The sequence below is a fragment of the Balaenoptera acutorostrata genome, chromosome 1, assembly GCF_949987535.1.
Source record: "Balaenoptera acutorostrata chromosome 1, mBalAcu1.1, whole genome shotgun sequence".
In the NCBI taxonomy this organism is placed as follows: Eukaryota; Metazoa; Chordata; class Mammalia; order Artiodactyla; family Balaenopteridae; genus Balaenoptera; species Balaenoptera acutorostrata.
In genome coordinates, this window is record NC_080064.1 from 152,115,776 (window position 1) to 152,134,612 (window position 18,837).

General features: G+C 37.7%; 2 protein-coding genes across 2 annotated transcripts in view; one reads left to right on the forward strand and one right to left on the reverse strand.

Annotated features, from left to right (window-relative positions):
* Positions 1 to 1,643, forward strand: part of PACC1 (proton activated chloride channel 1) — a 32,857-nt gene extending 31,214 nt beyond the window's left edge. The window contains exon 8 of the mRNA XM_007184983.2: positions 2 to 1,643. Within this exon, the coding sequence (XP_007185045.1) occupies positions 2 to 163 (162 nt within the window). The 3' untranslated portion in view covers positions 164 to 1,643. The remainder of the gene's footprint in view (position 1) is intronic.
* A 1,207-nt stretch (positions 1,644 to 2,850) lies between these two features.
* Positions 2,851 to 18,837, reverse strand: part of PPP2R5A (protein phosphatase 2 regulatory subunit B'alpha) — a 96,960-nt gene continuing 80,973 nt past the window's right edge. Inside the window, exons 9-13 of the mRNA XM_007184982.2 lie at positions 14,591 to 14,641; positions 14,178 to 14,297; positions 13,962 to 14,089; positions 5,861 to 5,962; positions 2,851 to 4,068 (exon numbers count right to left, since the gene is read on the reverse strand). Of these exons, the coding sequence (XP_007185044.1) occupies positions 3,936 to 4,068; positions 5,861 to 5,962; positions 13,962 to 14,089; positions 14,178 to 14,297; positions 14,591 to 14,641 (534 nt within the window). The 3' untranslated portion in view covers positions 2,851 to 3,935. The remainder of the gene's footprint in view (positions 4,069 to 5,860; positions 5,963 to 13,961; positions 14,090 to 14,177; positions 14,298 to 14,590; positions 14,642 to 18,837) is intronic.

An 18,837-nucleotide genomic window follows, 5' to 3' on the forward strand; every position in this document is an offset into this window, starting at 1 on the left:
GATAATCACCGCCAATCCTTGGAACACGATCGCTCTTCTCTGTGGGGCCTTCTTGGCATTATTTAAAGCCGCAGAATTTGCCAAACTGAGTGTGAAGTGGATGATCAAAATTAGGAAGAGATACCTTAAAAAAAGAGGTCAGGCAACGAACCACATAAGCTGAAGTCGCCTGCGTTGTTCGTAGGACTGCCCGAGTTCATGGAAGTTCTCATCACTTCTGCTTTGGTAAACCTAGCTGCCGGCAATCCTGTCCTCACTTGAAGAAACGAGCCTTGCTGGGGGCCTGCCTGTCACACTGCAGCTTCTAACTGGTCCTCAGAGAGACTGTCTAGAGCCCAATGGAAGAGATCCAATGGATGACCTAACCGTTATTTAAGTATTTAAATTATTAATGAACATTTTTTGACATATGACATGAATAGGGTTTGTGGAAGATGGAATTAGATATAATCCAGTTTCCTGAAGGTTTCTGGAAGCTGCCTCCTTTCTCGGTTTGGTGTATAGTTAAGGTCTAACAGGATGATTAAGGCTCTGACCTTAGGTTTTTTTCTTGAGATTTTTTTAAATGGACAGAGGAGAGTGTGATTTTCTTCTCCCCCACCAGTGATTCTTCGGGTGTGGAGGCCATGCTGTGGAACCGGTGTACGGTATGTGAGAAACGCAAAACCCGTCATGTCTCTGGCGCTACCTGCCAGCCCCTGACACGCTCTCTTGTTTGTTAAACATTAAATGAGACTTTTTTTTAAAGCTACTAGAAAAACTAGTAATTAGCTCTCTTGTGGACTGACTAAGCCACCTACCTGTCTGGCTAGAATACTGGTTGATGCAGGTATGAGTTCGGACTGATTAACATACAAAAACACTAGGACGTGTGTACATGGTAGGTGCCTACTCAGTGTATTTTGATGATTTCATTAATAGGTGAATAAAAGTTAGGTTAATACAAAAGGAATCAGTGTGCCAGTATGCATATCTGCTAAATCAGTAGGCACCAGTATGCTTTCATTCCGTGACCTCCAAATAAAAGGGAGCGTGAGCCTGGACTTCCACGATGGACGGGTCTGGACTCCCGAGGTACATCATGACCACGTCCAGGGAAGGGCAGGGTGGGCAGGCGATAGATGGCAGGTGGTCAGGAAGTGACAATAAAGCCCCATGAATAAGCTGTGTTAGCTCTTCCTGTCCTACAAACCCCCCCCACCCCACCCATCTGAGAAAGGGGCCCTCAGAGCCTTTCAGCCCAGCCTGTGACAGAGATGAGTACCCTCTGGGTATTTTTCACATGGTAGCCATTGGCTGATTTAAGGTTATGAAGATTATTTATTTCCAGAGTTTTGAATTATTTACATGCCCTTTGCCTCCAAAGAGGACTTGGTAGCCTTTCTTCAATTCTGTAACCCCGTTTTAGATAATTCAAAGAGAACAGCTCAAATGTATGAGTGGGGCAATTTTAATCATCTCATGTCTAACTTAGCAGCAAGCAACTGTGGTTTTTGGTTGAATTATTAAAAGTGAACTTGTGTAAGGAAATATTCCCTGCTATTTTTCTATGGCACAGAAGCAGGTACATTCAAACTTTAGCCTAGGTCCTGTCTCTATAAAATCTTATTGTAAGGCAAATGCAAAGCCAGGCATTAAAGCTTACATTAACAGCACTGAAAAACAGGTATGTGTATTTTTAAATTCTAAAGATGACACACCACTTTAATATTAGCTAACAAAATTTGCTCCAATGAACATATTAAAACTGTACTTCCTGTACTGTAGAAAGTTGAGAGACCTCTTGAATGTGCTTTCTAGTAAGTAGCTAATTAATTAGGAAGTGGGCATTTCTAGCTCTTTCTTCAACAACAACTATTACCTGCAGCCTGCCAAAATCTACTCTGGCTGCTCTTCAGTGAAAGAAATGTATGCCTAGACCGTCCACAAACTAGACATTTAGACCCAACCGTCTCTTCTGGGGAGGCTGGGGCTTGCCTTTTGCTGTGTTCTGTAGTGGGGGTCACCCTTTCCTTCTCCGTGTGCTGCCCCCAGCTGTCAGTAATCCCGGCCGGCCTTAGGTGAGTGTACAGCATCTGGCAAGAGCACTGGGCCTGGATGACTGAGGTGGCGGCCATTTGAGAGCATCGTAAAATATGAGCCACGTCCCAAAAGGAAGAGTTTCTCCTGGTTTCACAGCAAGCAGAACGAGGTGCTTTCACAGTGACCTAGGAATAGTGTGCTAGAGTTGTTCTTCATGGATGTGAAAAAGTAGAAGCAGACACCAGTAGCTGAAAACTTTGTAACAACAATCTCCCTGCCCCCATAAAAAAACAGTGCTATTATTACTTATTATAGATTTTGAGATTTATCCTCCTAGGTCTATTTCATTTTATTATTTTATTTTATTTTGGCTGCACCGCACAGCATGTGGATCTTAGTTCCCCAACCAGGGATCGAACCCGGGCCCTTGGCGGTGAAAGCATGGAGTCCTAACCAATGGATCACCAGGGAAATCCCATGGGTCTATTTCAATTAAAACTATGTACATATGTACACACATTTAAGGTAAGTTAAACCCATCCTCCAAACATAAAGGGACATGAAGGAAGATGGAAGGATATCCTAGAACTTAGAACTTTATGTGACAATTCTATACAACAGCTATACTTTGATAAATGGCTAGAACACTTGACTCTGGCACACAGTCTTCCTATTCTTTAACTGGTGTACAACCTGCAATTTGCTTTAAAATTTTCTCTATATACACGTATGTATGTACGTACGTACGTATGTATATATGTATGAATGAAGGGGGGCAGGCTTCTTCCGAGCGCCTAACCTTAGTGCTGAAAAAAAGCAAAGTCTACGTAAGGCAAAATACAAACATAGATTTATTAAATGCTGCTCAATCCCCCAATAAAGATCTTTCATTACAAAACAGTTTTCCACACAACTGCAAGTTAAGAGATTGGAATGGTACTCTGATAACAAAATGTGAGAAAATACTTGACCAAGTAGAAACATATACGACTTCTCTATAGTCAGCTTTTTCAGAACCCTACAGAGGAAGCCTACTGCATTTCCTTTACATAAAGCCAGGCAGTGACAATGAGCGCTCTGCATCACCACACCGTGGGACTCAAAGCCTCCATCCCTGCATCAGGAGGTACTAGAGAAGGGCAGGTTGTGAGGACTGGAAAGGCCCTGCCTTCAGCCTTTGGGAGGAAGAGGAGGAATGAACTGAGAGGCAGGCTGAGTGTTCACGGCACTGCCCCCACTAATCTGTGCTCAGTGCTCTGGGGAGTTGCAGATGAAGGGGGATGTTCATAAGGATCGATCTGAAGAATTTGGTTTACTTTCCCAGCTTTTATTTATAATTTGTGCTTTAAAAAGCCTGGAAATTTAAGTTTCTGCTCAAATTCCAGAGTACAGTAATATCTCTATGAAGGAAGGCTTAGGGCAAGTAATTCCCTCCGTCATATTTCTGGGAGAGATGAAGGGAAGGATAAGAATTACACCTTAGTTTTATTTTAGGAAAGCCTTTTTCCTAGGATGTAACTAAGGTCTGCAGCAATGTGAAAAGCACATTATCAAAGGGAAAAATATACAGAGCAGACTACTATATCTATGTGCAACACAACCAAAAACAGAATTCAAGTCATGATTCTTACCACTCCCATAATTATTTCACTCATATCATAGATGATAAAGTTCATTCATTTCTGTGAAACTTCAGAAGAGTGACACAAATCAATGATTAGACAAAGGTTACAATATACTATGGCCATGACATAGCACAGAGCTATGTTTAGTCCATATATTTTTTTTCATTTACAGTTGCCAGAAAAAAAAATTGGCCTTTTAATTATATTATACTGATGAGGTTTGTTTCATAATTTTTACGTATTTCAAAAAAGTGTACAAAACCGCCTATCCAGCGGAGGTGGAAGGCTTTATTCATCAGTTGTATTGCTGAGAATACTGTGCATGTTGTAAGCACTGTTCTGCTTTTCTAGAGCTTTCTTTAGCTTTAGCTCCTCCAATTTTTTCCATAATTCTTCACGTTCCAATTCCTTCTTTTTCTCCCTGTAAATAAAGCGAGACTTTTGTAGTTAGGAACTTATTTCAGAGCTTGAAGAAACATGCTGTTTGGCAGCTGGCTGGAGAACAGACTGTGTTCACTCACATTTCACTTAAATCCCTCCACTAAAGCATTTGAGACTTTACATTACCTAGAGCACCGTGTTACTCATCTTCATCTCCTGAGTGTAACACCACATCCGTATGGCTCCTGTACCGAAAGTTATCGTTCGCCTTCCCTCCCTGCATTTTATCACCACCACCACCACGACTGTGGCATCTGTGCTTTACGGCTGGCAAAGTACTTAGTCACGTAAACACCTTGCAGTGGGTTTTTGCCGACAGACTGAAGGGCTGGCCACGAGTCAGCCTGGAGCCGTTTCCAGGTGGAAGCCATATCCTTTGGCTCCACATCGCTAGCTGCCAACCAGTCTGTGTCTTACTATCTCTTGTCTCCTGCATGTCAGAAGGAGACTTTAAAGTTTGAATAACCTCTCTAAGAAAGCAAAACTCAAAATTTGTTGCTTCAACTACTTAATTTCAGTTCTAAAGAGAACATTTCTGAATAACTTGGACCAAACTATTCTGAAGGGCTATATGAACATGTGAAAAAACCATGGACTTACGTTCTGCAGTTACATATGCTTTAAGGGGACAAAAGTGCTGATTTATGCAGCCAGTAAGATATAATGATCACTCTTAGTTATGTGAAATATGCATTTTTCAAATATAAGTTTCATATGATCCTAGTCATTTTTCCTTCTTCCCATTGCTTCCTGGGACTCAAACTATGTACCTAATTTCTATTCCTGCCTGAAAGGTGCTATTTAAAAGAAATAATGCATTCAGTTAGTTATTGATGGACTAGGATGGCCTTGAAGGAGACAGATCCTTTCTCTACTTGCCACCAGAAAACCAGGAACTTATAGTCAAAATAGATCAGCTTTTCCAAACAGAATAGTTAATACACTTATTAGAAATAAATGGGCTCAGGTACAGCAGTTATTGGAACTGAAATAAATATATGAGAAGGAAGTGATGTTTAGATTATTTTGTAGTAATTTATGAAATTTTCAAAAAGAGGTAATCACTAAGCCAAGTTCCTAAATGCTAATGTGTGCGACCATTTATTCACTAAAATATATACTGCAAGGAACAAAATATCAATAATAGTACTCAACCACAGACATATCCTTATGTGAGTTTCCTCTTCCCAAAAGGGAACTATACTGACTTTAAAATACCACTTTGTTAAAATGTGAAGCTTAAAAACTATCAAATTATTGTGCAAGAACAGTTGAAGAATAAGCTCACTATGGAAGCCCATGTGGACAAAAGCAATTCTCATAAATGTAAAAATAATTATGTAAAATAGTATTTAAAATTCAGCATAAATTGTATTTCACAATGCAGATGTTATCATACTGATAAAGTCTAAGGCTCAGAATGAGATAAACAGAATTTATGATCCACGTTAAAATCACAATCTAACCATTAGGAGTTTACCTGGAAATGACTTTAGAGTAGTTATTAGAGACATTCAAATTGTAATGCTAAATGTAATTGGCTTTTTTCTTTTTTGAATTTTATTTATTTATTTATTTTATACAGCAGGTTCTTATTAGTTATCTATTTTATACACGTTAGTGTATATATGTCAATCCCAATCTCCCAATTCATCCTACTGCAGCAATTGGCTTCTTAAACATAATTTTAACTTAGAATACCTTATTGGACTGAATCACATTCAACTAATCTAAAATGTACAGATAAGTCTATAAATAAAAATGTCAAATACCTTTGTCTTTCAGCTTTGTATGAACTAGTAAGATCATCAAAAAGCTTGCCATTCATCTCCATGAGGGTTTTCAGCACATTGTACACCAGTGCTACAATGGTCCTAAAATGAAAACAAGCCAGTGCTGGGTTACTGATGCTACTAACAGATGGGAAATGTAACACTATCATCTCTGAAATGGGTTAGATGCTAGCTGACTCAGTCAATCCATTTTAGAGCTGACAAACTGAAGTTCAAGAAGTTTAGTAATTTGCTCAAAGTCACACAGCCAATGGTAGTAGAGATGGTCGGTCTGATTCCAAAACTCCTTCCATGATACAGTCCTTCCCACTGTATCATGCTTAGATTAAACCCTAAAAATGTTATGGTCAGCTTCCTGTCTGCTCTAGAGTCTACTATCACAAACCCTGAGTAACAGCATTAAAAGAAGTTGAAAAAGATCCAATGACTGTAACTTGTAAGAAGAAAAGTAAGGGGAGATTAACCAAGATGGCGGAGTAGAAGGACGTGCTCTCACTCCCTCTTGCGAGAGCACCAGAATCACAACTGGCTGCTGGACAATCACTGACAGGAAGACTCTGGACTTCACCAAGGAGGATACCCCACGTCCAAGGACAGAGGAGAAGCCACAGTGAGACGGTAGGAGGGGCGCAATCAGAGTAAAATCAAATCCCATAACTGCTGGGTGGGTGACTCACAGACTGGCGAACACTTATACCACAAAAGTCCACCCACTGGAGTGAAGGTACTGAGCCCCACGTCAGGCTTCCCAACCTGGGGGTCCGGCAACGGGAGGAGGAATTCCTAGAGAATCAGACTTTGAAGTCTAGTGGGAATTGACTGCAGGACTGTTACAGGACTGGGGGAAACAGAGACCCCACTCTTGGAGGGCACACACAAAGTAATGTGTGCATCGGGACCCAGGGGAAGGAGCAGTGACCCTGGGGGAGACTGAACCAGACGTACCTGCTGGTGTTGGGGGGTCTCCTGCAGAGGCAAGTGGTGGCTCTGTTTCACCGTGGGGATAAGGACACTGGCAGCAGAGGTCCTGGGAAGTTCTCCTTGGCGTGAGCCCTCCCAGAGTCTGCCATTAACCCCACCAAAGAGCACGGGTAGGCTCCAGTGTTGGGTTGCCTCAGGCAAAACAACCAACAGGGAGGGAACCCAGCCCCACCCATCAACAGTCAAGTGGATTAAGGTTTTACTGAGCTCTGATCGCCACAGCAACAGGGAGGGAACCCAGCCCCACCCATCAACAGTCAAGTGGATTAAGGTTTTACTGAGCTCTGACCGCCACAGCAACAGTCAGCTCTACCCACCACCAGAGCCTCCCATCAAGCCTCTTAGCCTCAACCACCAGAGGGCAGACAACAGAAGCAAGAAAAACTACAATCCTGCAGCCTGTGGACCAAAAACCACAGTTACAGAAAGACAGAGAAGATGAAAAGGCAGAGGGCTATGTACCAGATGAAGCACATTGTACACCAGTGCTACAATGGTCCTAAACAAGAAAAAACCCCAGAAAAACAACTAAATGAAGTGGAGATAGGCAACCTTCCAGAAAAAGAATTCAGAATGATGATAGTGAAGATGATCCAGGACCTCGGAATAAGAATGGAGGCAAAGATCGAGAAGATGCAAGAAATGATTAACAAAGACCTAGAAGAATTAAAGAACAAACAAACAGAGATGACCAATACAATAACTGAAATGAAAACTACACTAGAAGGAATCAATAGCAGAATAACTGAGGCAGAAGAACGGATAAGTGACCTGGAAGACAGAATGGTGGAATTCACTGCTGCGGAACAGACTAAAGAAAAAAGAATAAAAAGAAATGAAGACAGCCTAAGAGACCTCTGGGACAACATTAAACGCAACAACATTCGCATTATAGGGGTCCCAGAAGGAGAAGAGAGAGAGAAAGGACCTGAGAAAATATTTGAAGAGATTATAGTCGAAAACTTCCCTAACATGGGAAAGGAAATAGCCACCCAAGTCCAGGAAGCGCAGAGAGTCCCATACAGAATAAACCCAAGGAGAAACACGCCGAGACACATAGTAATCAAAGTGGCAAAAATTAAAGACAAAGAAAAATTACTGAAAGCAGCAAGGGAAAAACGACAAATAACATACAAGGGAACTCCCAATAAGGTTAACAGCTGATTTCTCAGCAGACACTCTGCAAGCCAGAAGGGAGTGGCATGATATACTTAAAGTGATGAAAGGGAAGAACCTACAACCAAGATTACTCTACCCAGCAAGGATCTCATTTAGATTTGATGGAGAAATCAAAAGCTTTACAGACAAGCAAAAGCTAAGAGAATTCAGCACCACCAAACCAGCTCTACAACAAATGCTAAAGGAACTTCTCTAAGTGGGAAACACAAGAGAAGAAAAGGACCTACAAAAACAAACCCAAAACAATTAAGAAAATGGTCATAGGAACATACATATCGATAATTACCTTAAACGTGAATGGATTAAATGCCCCAACCAAAAGACATAGACTGGCTGAATGGATACAAAAACAAGACCCATATATATATGCTGTCTACAAGAGACCCACTTCAGACCTAGGGACACATACAGACTGAAAGTGAGGGGATGGAAAAAGATATTCCATGCAAATGGAAATCAAAAGAAAGCTGGAGTAGCTATACTCATATCAGATAAAATAGACTTTAAAATAAAGAATGTTACAAGAGACAAGGAAGGACGCTACATAATGATCCAGGGATCAATCCAAGAAGAAGATATAACAATTATAAATATATATGCACCCAACATAGGAGCACCTCAATACATAAGGCAACTGCTAACAGCTATAAAAGAGGAAATCGACAGTAACACAATAATAGTGGGGGACTTTAACACCTCACTTACACCAATGGACAGATCATCCAAAATGAAAATAAATAAGGAAACAGAAGCTTTAAATGACACAATAGACCAGATACATTTAATTGATATATATAGGACATTCCATCCAAAAACGGCAGATTACACGTTCTTCTCAAGTGCACACGGAACATTCTCCAGGATAGATCACATCTTGGGTCACAAATCAAGCCTCAGTAAATTTAAGAAAATTGAAATCATATCAAGCATCTTTTCTGACCACAACGCTATGAGATTAGAAATGAATTACAGGGAAAAAAACGTAAAAAAGACAAACACATGGAGGCTAAACAATACGTTACTAAATAACCAAGAGATCACTGAAGAAATCAAACAGGAAATAAAAAAATACCTAGAGACAAATGACAATGAAAACACGACGACCCAAAACCTATGGGATGCAGCAAAAGTGGTTCTAAGAGGGAAGTTTATAGCTATACAAGCCTACCTAAAGAAACAAGAAAAATCTCAAGTAAACAATCTAACCTTACACCTAAAGAAACTAGAGAAAGAAGAACAAACAAAACCCAAAGTTAGCAGAAGGAAAGAAATCATAAAGATCAGAGCAGAAATAAATGAAATAGAAACAAAGAAAACAATAGCAAAGATCAATAAAACGAAAAGTTGGTTCTTTGAGAAGATAAACAAAATTGATAAGCCATTAGCCAGACTCATCAAGAAAAAGAGGGAGAGGACTCAAATCAATAAAATCAGAAATGAAAAAGGAGAAGTTACAACAGACACCGCAGAAATACAAAACATCCTAAGAGACTACTACAAGCAACTTTATGCCAATAAAATGGACAACCTGGAAGAAATGGACAAATTCTTAGAAAGGTATAACCTTCCAAGACTGAATCAGGAAGAAACAGAAAATATCAACAGACCAATCACAAGTAATGAAATTGAAACTGTGATTAAAAATCTTCCAACAAACAGAAGTCCAGGACCAGACGGCTTCACAGGTGAATTCTATCAAACATTTAGAGAAGAGCTAACACCCATCCTTCTCAAACTCTTCCAAAAAATTGCAGAGGAAGGAACTCTCCCAAACTCATTCTATGAGGCCACCATCACCCTGATACCAAAACCAGACAAAGACACTACAAAAAAAGAAAATTACAGACCAATATCACTGATGAATATAGATGCAAAAATCCTCAACAAAATACTAGCAAACAGAATCCAACAACACATTAAAAGGATCATACACCACGATCAAGTGGGATTTATCCCAGGGATGCAAGGATTCTTCAATATATGCAAATCAATCAATGTGATACACCATATTAACAAATTGAAGAATAAAAACCATATGATCATCTCAATAGATGCAGAAAAAGCTTTTGACAAAATTCAACACCCATTTCTGATAAAAACTCTCCAGAAAGTGGGCATAGAGGGAACCTACCTCAACATAATAAAGGCCATATATGACAAACCCACAGCAAACATCATTCTCAATGGTGAAAAACTGAAAGCATTTCCTCTAAGATCAGGAACGAGACAAGGATGTCCACTCTCACCACTATTATTCAACATAGTTCTGGAAGTCCTAGCCACGGCAATCAGAGAAGAAAAAGAAATAAAAGGAATACAAATTGGAAAAGAAGAAGTAAAACTGTCACTGTTTGCGGATGACATGATACTATACATAGAGAATCCTAAAACTGCCACCAGAAAACTGCTAGAGCTAATTAATGAATATGGTAAAGTTGCAGGTTACAAAATTAATGCACAGAAATCTCTTGCATTCCTATACACTAATGATGAAAAATCTGCAAGAGAAATTATGGAAACACTCCCATTTACCATTGCAACAAAAAGAATAAAATACCTAGGAATAAACCTACCTAGGGAGACAAAAGACCTGTATGCAGAAAACTATAAGACACTGATGAAAGAAATTAAAGATGATACCAACAGATGGAGAGATATACCATGTTCTTGGATTGGAAGAATCAACATTGTGAAAATGAGTATACTACCCAAAGCAATCTACAGATTCAATGCAATCCCTATCAAATTACCAATGGCATTTTTTACGGAGCTAGAACAAATCATCTTAAAATTTGTATGGAGACACAAAAGACCCCGAATAGCCAAAGCAGTCTTGAGGCAAAAAATGGAGCTGGAGGAATCAGACTCCCTGACTTCAGACTATACTACAAAGCTACAGTAATCAAGACAATATGGTACTGGCACAAAAACAGAAACATAGATCAATGGAACAAGATAGAAAGCCCAGAGATTAACCCACGCACCTATGGTCAACTAATCTATTATGACAAAGGAGGCAAAGATATACAATGGAGAAAAGACAGTCTCTTCAATAAGTGGTGCTGGGAAAACTGGACAGCCACATGTAAAAGAATGAAATTAGAATACTCCCTAACACCATACACAAAAATAAACTCAAAATGGATTAGAGACCTAAATATAAGACTGGCCACTATAAAACTCTTAGAGGAAAACACAGGAAGAACACTCTTTGACATAAATCACAGCAAGATCTTTTTCGATCCACCTCCTAGAGTAATGGAAATAAAAACAGAAATAAACAAGTGGGACCTAATGAAACTTCAAAGCTTTTGCACAGCAAAGGAAACCATAAACAAGACGAAAAGACAACCCTCAGAATGGGAGAAAATATTTGCAAATGAATCAACGGACAAAGGATTAATCTCCAAAATATATAAACAGCTCATTCAGCTCAATATCAAAGAAACAAACACCCCAATCCAAAAATGGGCAGAAGACCTAAATAGACATTTCTCCAAAGAAGACATACAGACGGCCACGAAGCACATGAAAAGATGCTCAACATCACTAATTATTAGAGAAATGCAAATCAAAACTACAATGAGGTATCACCTCACTCCTGTTAGAATGGGCATCATCAGAAAATCTACAAACAACAAATGCTGGAGAGGGTGTGGAGAAAAGGGAACCCTCTTGCACTGTTGGTGGGAATGTAAATTGATACAGCCACTATGGAGAACAATATGGAGGTTCCTTAAAAAACTAAAAATAGAATTACCATATGACCCAGCAATCCCACTACTGGGCACATACCCAGAGAAAACCGTAATTCAAAAAGACACGTGCACCTGAATGTTCATTGCAGCACTATTTACAATAGCCAGGTCATGGAAGCAACCTAAATGCCCATCAACAGACGAATGGATAAAGAAGTTGTGGTACATATATACAATGGAATATTACTCAGCCATAAAAAGGAACGAAATTGAGCCATTTGTTGAGAAGTGGATGGATCTAGAGACTGTCATACAGAGTGAAGTAAGTCAGAAAGAGAAAAACAAATATCGTATATTAATGCATGTATGTGGAACCTAGAAAAATGGTACAGATGAGCCAGATTGCAGGGCAGAAGTTGAGACACAGATGTAGAGAATGGACATATGGACACCAAGGGGGGAAAACTGCGATGAGGTGGGGATGGTGGTGTGCTGAATTGGGCGATTGGGATTGACATGTATACACTGATGTGTATAAAACTGATGCCTAATAAGAACCTGCAGTATAAAAAAACAAACAAAACAACTAATACTAAACTTTCATTGGGTTATTTGTATGGAAATATGTTAATATAAATGTTTCAGACATTACATGAAATTTCTAAAAATCTTATATTTGTATTTGTATGGAAATATGTTAATATAAATGTTTCAGACATTACATGAAATTTCTAAAAATCTTATATTTGTATTTGTATGGAAATATGTTAATATAAATGTTTCAGACATTACATGAAATTTCTAAAAATCTTATATTTGTATTTGTATGGAAATATGTATGGAAATATGTTAATATAAATGTTTCAGACATTACATGAAATTTCTAAAAATCTTATATCTGTATTTGTATGGAAATATGTATGGAAATATGTTAATATAAATGTTTCAGACATTACAGGAAACGTCTAAAAATCTTATATGTTCTGGTATAATGTTATAAGTAATAATCCTAGTTATTACTTTAAAATGTATATCTCAGAAATAACTAATTTTCTTGTCAACTGCATTATTATGAACTTTCATCAAATCTTTAACCATGGTCATTTTTAAGTCTTTTGTCATTTACAGACAGTTCTGGGTGTACTCTGATGATTTTGCAAATATGTTCCTATAAAAGGGTTTCATCTTCAAGAAATTCATGGAAAAGACTCTGACAAGTACAGGTTTCTGGTAACTGACTGTACTGCTGAACTGAATGAATAAGCATTTTCAGAACTCTAATGAAAAACTGATGAACTCATAAAAGTGCTAACAAAAGATCAAGATAAAAAAAAGAAATTAATTACATGGGACTGAGTGAACTGATGAGGATGAGTATAATTTTTGTGACTTTCTGTCTGAATTAAAAAAAAAAATCCCACAAGGACTCAGAGGAAAAGAATATACAAATCAATTTTCACTGCAAAGTAAAGGAGCTGTTACAGTGGAGGATTACTGGACTGAATGTCAATATTATGACATAGTATAAGTGTGTTTCATGTTTGGTAATTGCAATCATTGTTGCTTTTGTTGTGGTCATCCATGTACAATGCTTGGTGTCAGTCTATTTATCTCTTGTAAAAATAAAATACAGTGTGTGTGTGTGGAAAAAAAAAAAAAAAAGAAAAGTAAAAAACAGGATAAAGGTGTTACAGAATTTAGAATGTATGCAATCTAAACATCACTGATGTGACCTTGAGCACTGAAGCTTCTCCCTGGGCTAGGCCAGCTATGGAGGTGAGACTGGATACTGGCAGCACACAGTCGCCTGAGCATCCTCTGCAGATGCTGGGTTGGTCTCCCCAACAGGGCTTAACCACACACTGGTACAGAATGTCATACCAGACAGTCCCTAGATTTGCAATTCTAAATTGAAATTAAGAACATACAGGAGTTCAGGGTTTTTGAGCATGAGCCATGCATTCTCCTTGCTTGGCCCTGCAATAAACCTTTCTCTGCTCAAAAAAAAAAAAACACCAAACAACAAAAAAACCCAGAACATACAGACACACATACAACTTCATAAAACTCAGTGCAGAATAGAATAAAACTATGTGATGTTAACCTTGGGATCAATTCCAAATCTGTACAGGTTTCCTATGTATGAGTTATGAGATCAAATGACAAAGAGGTCAAGAAAACAAAAACACAAAAATAACACAATCAACATAAAAGACACTTACGGATTCCAGTGTTCTTTGGAGATTTTGTACAAACTGCCAAACATAATTGGCAGAATTTTATCAATATTCTCCTCAATCAAACTAAGAATATATTCATTGTTCCAGAAGTACAGTGCCCTTTCTGCAACCTAAAAAAAGACATTTAGAAATGTCAAAACTAAAAGAGAAAAGAAGTAATAGTATAAAATAAAAATGGCTTCACTGAAAACATCATACCTGAAAATGAGAACTGGATACACACTTGGATATCTGCTTAAAAAGGGGCTCTTCAATTTTTTTGAATTGTGTTGGTTCAATGACATCTAAGATTTCTTCAATTTCTCCTAAAAACATCACCTAGGTTAAAAAAATTTTCTTTTAAGAAACATAATATGACAAATTACATGATGTTAATATAGAAAACACAAATGAGAAGGTTAACCTACAAATTAAACACTGGATGAAAAAAATCTTGATAGTACACGCAATTTACTATGATGTACAGATATTCTACCAAGTCTCTCTAATCCCCACAGAACATCTCCCGCTTGGTAGCAGTGATGATACACCCAGGCCAAAGAAGCATGGTTTATAGCCCTGAGATTGAGAAGTTCTAATAAAATGCACTGTTTTTGTTGAATGAAACGCACCTCTTTCTGACTGCATGTTTTTGGCCAAAATTTCAGCAATCCTCTGATCACCTGCAAAAAAGGGAAAAGTTTATTTAGCATGAATTAAGCAAAGAAGCTGGTTAATCTCAGGAAATTTTAAATAACTGCGATAATATCAATATTCATTCTGAAGGAGAACAATAGTATTCAATAACTATGTATATACCCTTACTCTGCTCAGCTTTAGACTTCTACCAATTCAACAGATACTTATTGAGTGCCTTTGTACCAGATACTCTGTTCTAGGTGCCAGGGACACACTGATGAATAAGACAGAAGGAGGTCCCTGATTTTCATGAAGCAGGAAGACCAACATAAGTTAGCAAATAAACTTATAAATAAAATAATTTTAATAGTAGTAAGTGCTACTTCCTACTAAGAAAATAAAGTACGAGATAATGACTTGGTGGGGGTGAGGAAGGGAGGTTATTTTAGGGAGAAATTAAGGAACAGATAGTTCCTGTTATTTAAACCATTATGAAGCACCCAAAAAAGCCAGAAAGCTTCCCAATTTATTTCATGGCTGGCACAGTCTTGATAACCCAAATACAACAAAACAAGGGATCGTGAATTTAAGTAAACATAGTTGCAAAAATCCGTATTAAACCGAATATAACAGTATATTAACAGAATACTGCTACCTACCCAATAACTTATTCCAGAAATTCCAGGATGGTTCAACTCATTATAGTTATAGGTTAAAAGGGGGGAAAAAAAACTGTATGATCATCTCAAAAGATTTCGAACAGTTATTTGATTTTTTGATTGATTATATATTCTGATAACAATTTAGTAAGCTAGAACTAAGAATTTATCAGAAACCATCAGCAATCAACTTATATAATGGTCTCTTGGAAATTGACAGTAAAACCATTTGGGCCTGGTGCTTTTGTGGAAATAAATCTCTGACAGCCTTTTAAGTAAATTTAGTTATTGGTTTTGTCTAGTAATGAAGGACACTCATCCAAATTAAAACTGGGGAAGAACACTGTTCTGGAGCCAATCCAGTAAGATAAGAATCTGATGAATAATGTTGAAAAGGGATATCAGAATTATACTTATTTGTCTAAGTGTATGATAATTATATACCGCTTAACATTAAGTATCTTCACACTGTTGCGCCACTGTTGCTACCATCCATCTCCAGAACTGTTTTCATCCCCCAGACTGAAACTCCGCCCCCAATTAAACAACTCCCCATTCCCCCTTCCAGCCCTGACAGTCACCATTCTACTTTCCATCTCTATGAATTTGACTACTATAGGTATCTCAAATAAATGGAATTATATTAAAAAAAAAAAAATTATATACCGCTTAAATATTAAAAGATGAAAAATTACTAGAATGAGTAGGAAAATTCAATATGTGGTCAGATAAAAGATAAATATGTAAAAATCAATACCTTTTAAAACAAAGTATCAGTTACAATAATCAGAGAAAAATAATTAAAACAATAAGGTAGTAGCATGGAAACTGACAGAGAAGATATATGACACAGAGGAATATCTAGACAGACTTGAGTATATATGAGGTTTTAATATATGACAAAGGTGGCATTTCAGTTCCTGGGAAACAGCTGAATTAGTCAATTAATTGGTGGTACTTGAACTGGTGGCTCACCAGTTAGAAAAAAAATGTAGCTCCTTTGGTAGGCAGACTCCTGAAATGATCTCCTATGATCCTTACTTCCTGAATTCACACTCTTGTGTAGTTGAGCCCTTCCCTGAAGTGTGGACTGGCCTACTGACTTGCCTCTAACCAACAGAATGTGGCAAAAGGGACAGAATGTCACTTCCATGAGAAATTTACAAAAGATTGTGACTTCCATCTTATGAGCAGACTCTCTAGGGCCTTCTCATCTTGCAAGTTTTGATAAAGCAAGCTGCTATGTTGGAAAGGCCCAAGTACCAAGGAATTGAGGGTGGCTGCTGGCCAACAGCATCTGAAGAACCAAATGCTAACAACAGTCACGTGAACTCAGAAGCAGATCCTTCCTTATCTGAGACTTTATTTGCAACCCCATACCTGGCCAACACCTTGACTGCAGCCTTGTGAGAGACCCTGAGGCAGAGGACACAGCTAAGTCATGCCTGGATTCCTGATTCACAGAAACTATGCAATAATAAATGTTTGTTGTTTTAAGCCACGAAATTTTGTGATAATTTGTTATGCAGCAATAGAAAACTAAAACAATTCCTTACCCGTGTCACACAAAAATTTCAATTTCAAATGGTGTAGTGGGTTGAATGGTGGCCCCCAAACAGATATGTTCATGTCCTAATCTCTGAAATCTATGAATGTGACTTATTTGGAAAATGGGTCTGTACAGATATAATTAAGTTAAGGATCTCAAAATGAAAGCATCCTGGGTTATCTGGATGGGCCCTAAATCCAATGGCAAGTATCCTTGTAAGAGATAACACAGAGGAGAGACCGAAGAAGAGGCAGCAATGTGATATTGGAGCGATGCAGCCACAAGCCAAGAACCTGGAGACACCAGAAACTGGAAGAGGCAAGGAACGGAATCTCCCCTAGAGCATCTGGAGGGAGTGCAGCCCTGCCGACACCTTGATTTTGGACTTCTGGCCTTCAGAACTGTGAGAGAATAAATTTCTGTTATTTTAAGCCACCAAGGTTGTGGTAATTCGTCATGGCAGCCCTAGGAAACTATTATAGATGGAATAAAGTTTTTACACGTAAAAACTAAATCCATAAAATAACTAGAGTATGATACTAGAGAGTATTTTTATAATCTCAAAGGGTAGAAGGATTTTACTTATTAGCATGACATCAAGGCCAGAAGCCATAATGATGAATAGATTCCACTACATAAAAAATTTTTAGTTCTTTAAAAAGGCAAATATTAAAAACAGTATATTCAAAGTTAAAAGGAAAACTCCAAATGGATAAAAAAAATTTGCAAAATATAATAGGCAAAGGCTTAAAAGTAGGCAAAGGACACAGAAATATAAATGGCTAATAACCATATAAAAGGATGGCTGTAATAATTTTAAAAAGCCAATTAAAATATTTCATACCTATTAGACTAGCAAAAATTTAAAACAATATTCAGCACTGGCTGATAAGGGAAAATAGGCACCTTCACACACTGTACTCTTTGACCCAGCAATATGGTTTTAATTTCAGTAATTTGGTTTTTTTTTTGAATTTTATTTTATTTAATTTTTATACAGCAGGTTCTTATTAGTTATCCATTTTATACATATTAGTGTATACATGTCAATCCCAATCTCCCAAGTCATCCCACCACCAACCCCCTGCCACTTTCCCCCCTAAGTAATTTGGTTTTTTAAAAATTTTACATACAGTAAAATTTTTTCTTTTTTTGGAGTACAGTTCTCAGGATTTTTTATACATACATTTTTTTTTTGTAACCAACATTATAGACAGGACACAGAATAATTCCAACACCCTAAAACATCCCCACACCCAGCAACATGCTTATAACAATGAAAACTCCAATAACTCAAGTGTCCATGAATTGAGGATTGATTAAATGTTACAATAATCCATATAATGGAATTTGATGTGACCAGTGAAAAAATGAAGCAGCTTAATATGGAAAGATATCCACATTATACTGACAAGTGAAAAAACCTAGTCAGCACTGTCCCACTGTTTAACCTATACATAAATATATGTACAGAAAAAAATTTATAGAAATATATTCACCAATTTATATGGTTATCTTTAGGGGATCAGATTTTAAGGAACTTCCTCCACATTATGCTTTATGATTTTGTCTTGTGTGTTTTGTGTGTTTTGTCTTTTGTGTGAACCAAATTAACACATTACTTTCATAAATGGAAGTAACAATAAAGTCATTTCCATTTTGGAAAATAAAGTAATTTCAATAGAAGATCTAGGGACATAAAGAATGTAATAAACTGCCTAAGGCTCTGACTTATTTACAATTTGTAGGAAGCTTTGATATGAATGCCAGGCTCCTAGAAAATGAGTATTAGGGCTCAAACCCAAGTACTATGGCCTTAATTTTGGTGCTAGAATGGCCTATAAGTAGAAATTACAAGATCTCTGTATCTACAGATCTTTATGAATTGAAAAATATTTTCCTTTGTCAACTTGGACATTTTACCTCCTCATGCTGCTCCTATTTCTATTAACCCAACTCACCTAAGCCAAATGTCCGGCCCTCATCCTTCTCCCTAACCTTTTACTCTATAAAAAGAAATCAGCTGTCTCCC